General features: G+C 37.6%; 1 protein-coding gene across 1 annotated transcript; it reads left to right on the top strand.

Moving 5' to 3' along the window:
* Positions 1-6977, top strand: LOC104599404 (proton pump-interactor 1-like). The gene is made up of 7 exons (XM_088886874.1): positions 1-211; positions 852-1261; positions 1490-1684; positions 1791-1970; positions 2134-2328; positions 5336-5434; positions 5731-6977. Exons 2-7 carry the CDS (start codon positions 911-913, stop codon positions 6289-6291), a joined length of 1581 nt encoding a protein of 526 aa, XP_088743000.1. The 5' UTR covers positions 1-211; positions 852-910; the 3' UTR covers positions 6292-6977.

Below are 6977 nucleotides of genomic sequence, written 5' to 3'. Positions count from 1 at the left end.
ATGGGCCTTCCATCGGTTATAGAAAGAAAAGATATAAAATCTATCTCTTGATCTCTTCTACTACTGGAACTCTCCCCCCTCTCTCTCGCTCTTCGTTTGTCTTGATCTTCTGTTCCTGTAAGCGTCCACGGGATCTGAGCTCTTATTTTCTTCAGCGGCCCTGTAGCAAGGGTTGATTCATTTGAAATCTTTCAGTTGATCTTCTATCGTGGTAAAGCTCCATCAATTTTCTTGATTACTTATTTTCTCTTTTTTGTTTTTTTTTTCAGTGTTATTTTATCCTCTTTTCTATGTTTTGTTGTTGGATCTGTAAGAATCTTTATTATCTCAAGGGGTAGAGATTGTTTTTTGAGGAAAGGTGGAATCTTTATCTGTTTTAGCGGTTGAAATCACACTTAATGCAGACATCTGTGGAAATAATGTATTATTTTATTTTAAATTTTTAGGATTCGATTTGGCTATTAGTAGTTTCTTTTCTTGAAAGAACTGATCTTTTTTGAAAACAGTTTATGATAATTTGGTTTTACTCTTGGTTTTGTTGTTTCGTTGAATTATTCATCTAGATGACTTCATACGTTTCTACAAGGCTGAACCCTGGTTGATTTTGGTTCATTTTTTCCCATGATCTCTGTATTATTCTGTAATAAATGTCTGAATGTTTGAATCCTTCTCTCTCTATCTCACTCCCAACTTTCTTTTCATGATAGTCAACTCAACTGAAAGCAGTTATTATCAAGAATTTGTTTTAGTAATTTGAACCCGGTTGCTTCATTCGATATATGAATTTCTCCTCTCCGTTTTTATCTTTTAATAAAGGGTTTCTTTCTATCTGTTTGATGTGTTCTAATTAGGAACCGATCAACCGAGGGTTGTACAAATTCATTTCTTTATCAAATAGCCGGTGGAAACCATGGTTGTGGAAGTCTTGGCAGCCGATTTCACACAGGTTCCTGTTAAGGATGGAAGCGACGAGAAAGGCAGTGCAAAACTAAATCAGGGTTCAGGGCTCGATGAACCGATCAAGTTTGGTTCACATGGAAATGATGGTGCCATCAAGGCAGAGATGGAGACCATTTCAGATGTCCCGAAGGATGCTGTTGATGAATGGCCTGCACCCAAACAAATTCATACTTTTTATTTCGTCAAGTTTCGGTCGTATGAAGACCCAAAGCTGAGAGCCAAAATCGAACTGGCTGACAAGGAGCTTCAGAAAAGGACTCAATCCCGAATTCAGATCAACGACTCCATAAGAGCAAAGAGGGTACTTGAAAGATTTTCCTTTCTGCTGGCATTTCTTCCCTTGATAAGAAAACTTGGGTGGAGGCTTGAACTTCTGTTTGTTTTGTTTGTTAACCTCTTATTTTCTTGTGTGAGTGTGCAGTGTGCACATCCGAGTATGCTTTCTTAACAATATGGCCTAATATAGCGTTTAATAAACCCAATAAATTGAGTTTCTGAACATTTAATTCTGCTGCTGTTGTTTGAGCAGGCAGAACGAGCACAGGTTATTGCACAATTGAAACCTTTAACTGCTGAGGACAAGCGATATAGGTCCATTGTGGATGAGAAGAGGAAGGAAATGGAACCTCTGCAACAGGCTCTTGGAAAGTTGCGTAGTGCAAACAATGCAAACCGAGAGAGGGGTGTTGGTTTGTGTTCATCTGAAGCAGAGCTTAATGATCTTGTAAGTTTAGGATGGAAACTTCGAAATTGTTTTGGAATCCTATTCACGGCATTTTAGTGTTCATCATCCTGTATTAATTCCTTTCAATGGGAATATGGAAAAACAGATCCAGAGCTTGCATTATCGAATGCAACATGAAAGTATATCATTGGTTGAGGAGAAGCAACTCCTTAGAGAAATCAAGCAGCTTGAGGGGACAAGGGAAAAAGTTATCGCTAATGCTGCTATGAAGGCAAAGATTGAGGATTCTTTGGGTCAGAAAGAGGCTATTCAAGATCAAGTCAAAGTAAATTTCAGGATCTAATGTTGGTCCTTTCTTGCTTCTTCCCACCCCCATGCAACCTTTCATTTATCTTATGTTCTCCCTCTGGGGTTATCCACTTTGATCTTTCTACCACTTGACCATTTTAAGATGAAGTAAAATTTCATGCATTTCTGTTTCATTGTAGCTTATTGGAGTTGATTTGGATGGAGTACGAAAGGAGCAACAGGAAATTAGGGCAAAAATCAAGCATTTTGAGGAAGAACTGAAGGCTATTGACAACGAAATTAGTTCATTACAGGGGGAACTGACAGTTGTGAACCAGAAAAGGGATAAGGCATATGAAAGCCTTGTTGAATTGAGAAAACAGCGTGATGAAGGGGTATGCCTTTCCAACTCTAGTTACATTTTCTGCCCTATTCTCAAGCTTAACTAGTATTTGTTTGCATTCTTTAGGGTTATCATTTTTATGATGCTTTCTTTGAGTTCATGGAAAGTTACCTTGTTTCTTAGAAATGTCCATAAATGCCAAGTACATCTATTTATTTATAAGTGCCCAGTACCCTGCTTGTTCCAATAGTGGTGCTCTACTAAGTAGTAACACTCTACTAGTCTTACTACAACTAAACAAACCAAAAATAACTTCAAGACTAACCGAAAGAAATAGAAAGATTGAAATCCTGTTATGTAAGGACACCTACTACTAGAATGACCATAACTCCCTCAAAACATGCAAGATACAAGATCTTGGTCTTGTTGGATGGATAACTAAATTACCTACATAATGGCACTTATACCATGCAAAAAGCAACATGGAAGTTTGATCCCTGAAATATAATTTCAAAGAAAATGATGTAAACTGTATTTTCAACTTATTGAAATCATAGTTGTCAAGGCGACTAGGCGGTTTTACAGTGTCGCCTCGCCCAAACACCTATAGTTTTGTATACTAGGCGACCGCCCTGAGACTTAGGCGGGCGCCTAAATCCAGCTTCAGTGCTCTTCTTTTTTTCGAAAAAACAGGGGCTCCGCCCCTATACTCCTCCTTTTTCTTCTTCTTCTTCTTCTTCTTCCTCTTCTTCTTCTTCTTCTTCTTCTTCCATCCCAGAGTCAATGCTTTTTTTTTTCAAAAAAACAGGGGCTCCACCCCTATTCTCCTCCCTTCTTCTTCTTCTTCTTCCAGCTCAGATTCAATGCTTTTTTTTTTTTTCGAAAAAGAGGGGCTCTGCCCCTATTCTCCTCCCTCCTCTTCCTCCTCCTCCTTCTTCTTCCTCCCTTCCTAGTTACTGGCCTGTACTTATTATTTTTAACAGCCGAACCTACTCTACTCCCTTCCTAGTTACTGGCCTGTACTTATTATTTTTAACAGCTCAGATTCAAGCCTCTCTAATATGACTTTTTAAACTAATTTCACCCTTTAAAATGACCAACCCTATTCCTGAGACACTAGTAAACTAGAAAATGCATATAAGAAGACATAAGATGATAAGAATGATAAAACCAGAACACCGGAAATTACGAAATTGCCGTTGGATGAGGAATCAAGAAAAACTGATTTCTTTTCTATGAGTTCTATTATTTGAAACTGAAAATTGAATATGAGATGACATACTTGTTTATATTAATGTTATGCAATTTATGTGAATTTTTAAATCTGAAATTTTGATTTGTAATTTTGCAAGTGATGTATTGATAGCTGATGATACATAATATAATTAGGGATGGCTCTATTATTAGAAACTGCAGATTTGAAGTTTTCTAATTTCTCATAATTTCCCCTTTTGGGATACTTACTATGTTTATGTATGTATGTATTCCTTTAATTATTTTAATTATTTATTAATTAAAAACTCCATACTTGGGAGGTTTACACCACATGTGTTTATTTTATGCTTCATGCCTTGGGATAGTGGAATGCCTTGTGACACACATTGGAAAGGATAATAATAGGAATTTGTACTGATTAATTATATAAAAACTTCAGGCCAAAGGAATGGGTTCACATGGTGAAAGGGATCACCTTGCTCATTTTTTAACAGGCTTATGACCTTAGAATTGAATAGGAAAAAGATTGATGCGACTAGCGCCAAATAGGTCATAGGTGGAATTAGCACATGGTGATGATCACAATAATATCTAGTCTTTACTCCATGGTAATTGCCGTTTTTCCTTTCATCTGAACAACAAAAATTATACAATTGCTTTTTCTATCTTGCTAAAAGTCCACCCCCAATCCCCCATTCACAAATCAATAGAAAGCTTTAGTAATTTAACAGTAGTCAAAATCTTAGACTCTCTCATGAGTACCGATTAAAATATAGAAACATTTGAAAGATGTTGAATTGAAGAATAGAATAAGATGACAGTTCTCTCAGGAAGATGAACTGATGGAAAACATTATGGGTAGTATTAGATTGTGGTTCTTCATGAGGAAGGAGTTTAGAGATGCTTCTCTTGATGACCTGGTCCTGATTTTAAGAAATTTTTAATGTTTTGTAGATGTCTGTTCAGTTATTTGTTTTGTATAGGTCTTCATCTATTGTAACACATAGTCAGTTATTGTAAATGAAGTGATTCTATTTGTAGCCATAGAGGCAACTGATATGCTTGATGTTTTATTTTTACAAAGTGAACCCCAATATATTCCCTTGGTCTTGGAGATGTTGTGAAATTGTTTCCTAGGTGACCTGAGCACTGACATGGCTGGGATGCCTAATCTTATATACTTGTGTAATCAACTCTTTATTCTGGTAATTTTCTTCCACTTGTGAAATAACTAAATGATTCATTTCCTTTTTTTCATGGGATCTAAAACTATCTAGTGTACTATAATTCATTGAACTGTAAAAAACCAAATGACTTGTGTTGTATAAAGAAAGAAAGGGGTTGTGTGGGATGGATTAGGAGGGTCTTGTATTATGGTGATTATCAATTTATCATTACCATTTAAAATTATTGTTAAGGAAGTGGATGTGTTGATTCAGGAAGTGCCTAACATGGACTTCACCAGGATGTCAACTGGGGCGCCAACCTAACCAGGAAAACCTGGCAGATTGGCTATGTTCTTCAGTCAAACAAAATCATGTTGGATAGGGCCAGAAAATGGCAGTGTTGATCCATCTCAAATATTAATCAAATCAGTTTAAGCTAACTCAAATAGAAATAGTAAATGGGGATGGTGCTTTGGTTGAAGCATTGCTACATAAAAATCCATCTTTGAAATTGAGAATTTAAAAGTTTATATTGTATTATGATTGTTGATCCCCCGGAAGAACATTGTTTTATCTTTCACAATTATGAATGCTGAGTTGTTTTAATATTTAATTCGTTCACAAGTTTGATTGTGATCATATTTCCTGATACATCATTGTGGTTCCTTGTCCATTCAGAATGCTCACTACTTCCAGAATCGTTCGACCTTAAACAATGCCCGGGACCTTGCTGCAAAGAAGGATGTGGCAGCCCTAGAAGAATTATCTCACATTGAGGTCTGTTGGCTCACAGGCTTCTGTTTGTTTGCAGTGCATATCCAAATTGGGTGCAAATTTTGTGCCCAGTTTTTTCTCTTTTTTTTCCCATTTTGCACCCAGTTCAGTTTCGTGCATGTTTGCTTGACACTGATTAGAACCCTATCTGATATGAAATTTGCACATGTTCCTCCCACCTTCATTTTCTCCATTATAAGTGGGGATCAAGTCTGAGTAAAATCTGAAGCAATCCTTTCTAGGGGTCTTTACATATTATATTTTTTAGTCTTAACTTCATTGTCTTTCCAAATGGTCAGGTTGAGAAATTCATATCCATTTGGAGCAGGAATAAGTCTTTTAGAGATGATTATGAGAAAAGAATCTTGCCATCACTTGATATCCGGCAGTTGAGTAGGGATGGGAGAATGAGGAACCCTGATGAGAAGCCACTAGTTTTAGAGGCACCAGCAGCTAGTGAGCCAGAGGCAGTGGCAAAGATAAACATAAAACAACCGAAGGAAGAGCCTAAACCCATTCCCCAACATGACACGATCCCCATCAAGAAGGTACAGAAAGAACATAACAGTAAATTGACAGAGTTAGTATCCACCACAAAAGCTGGTGATCCAGATGAGGAGAGCGTCTCATTGTCTGAAAAAACAGTAAAGGAGCCATCTACCACCAATGAGATTGATGCAGAAAAGTTGAAAGAGATGAAAAGAGAAGAGGAAATTGCGAAAGCGAAGCAAGCTTTTGAGAGGAAGAAGAAGTTGGCAGAGAAAGCAGCAGCGAAGGCGGCTGTAAGGGCTCAAAAGGAAGCTGAAAAGAAGCTCAAGGAAAGTATTGTTTTGATTTCTGAATTTCCTAGGTATTTATAATTTGCTTTTCTCATGGGTTTTGAGATCCTGAGGCGCTTTTTTTCCTCTGTTATTCATTCTCAGGAGCGTGAAAAGAGAGCAAAGAAAAAGGCTGCAGCATCAGCAACTCCTGCCGGTTCTGAGGAGCAAGCTGAGGCAAATGGAGAGGTTGCCGAACCAGAGGCGGCGGAAGAAAACATTGAATCTCCAGTTCCGTCCAAAATTAAAGAGCAGAAGGAGAACCCTGTGAATGTTAGGTACAGAAATCGAGCAAAAGGTCAAGATCCAGTTCCAAAGGCAAAAATGACGTTTAGACGCAAAAAGTCAACTCCATACTGGGTATGGGCTGCTCCTGCAGCTTTGCTAGTGGTGGTGCTTGTAGCAGTTGGCTACTACTATTTTCTGTGAGAAACTAACGAAGAATTAGCTTTAGACCAATTTTCCAGCTGACGAGCTTGCAGCTGGTTTGGCCTTGTAGTAGGGAAATTCTTGTTCTTTGCATCCTTGAGAGGGGGGATGGCTCTAAGCTCATAATGTTATTGGTTGCTAATGTGTGGTGCTGAGGTAATTTTAGGAAGCAGCCAAAGCTTTTTTTGTTTTTTCTTTTCTTTTTTGGTTTGAGTGGTATACTATAAAATTGTGACAATTACCAGAACATTTTACATTTTAATTAGAAGACATAGCTGGATGCTTGGACCTTGCTCAAA

This window comes from Nelumbo nucifera, chromosome 1 (genome assembly GCF_055504915.1).
Source record: "Nelumbo nucifera cultivar China Antique chromosome 1, China Antique-T2T, whole genome shotgun sequence".
In the NCBI taxonomy this organism is placed as follows: Eukaryota; Viridiplantae; Streptophyta; class Magnoliopsida; order Proteales; family Nelumbonaceae; genus Nelumbo; species Nelumbo nucifera.
Note: the sequence above shows the minus strand (reverse complement) of the source record. Positions and strands in the feature narration are given on the sequence as shown.

Coding starts and splice junctions, on each gene's coding strand:
- LOC104599404 (XM_088886874.1), top strand. CDS start 911: ATGGTTGTGGAAGTCTTGGCAGCCGATTTCACACAGGTTCCTGTTAAG. Junction 1,685..1,790: donor AAGCAGAGCTTAATGATCTT/GTAAGTTTAGGA, acceptor ATGGAAAAACAG/ATCCAGAGCTTGCATTATCG. Junction 1,971..2,133: donor CTATTCAAGATCAAGTCAAA/GTAAATTTCAGG, acceptor GTTTCATTGTAG/CTTATTGGAGTTGATTTGGA.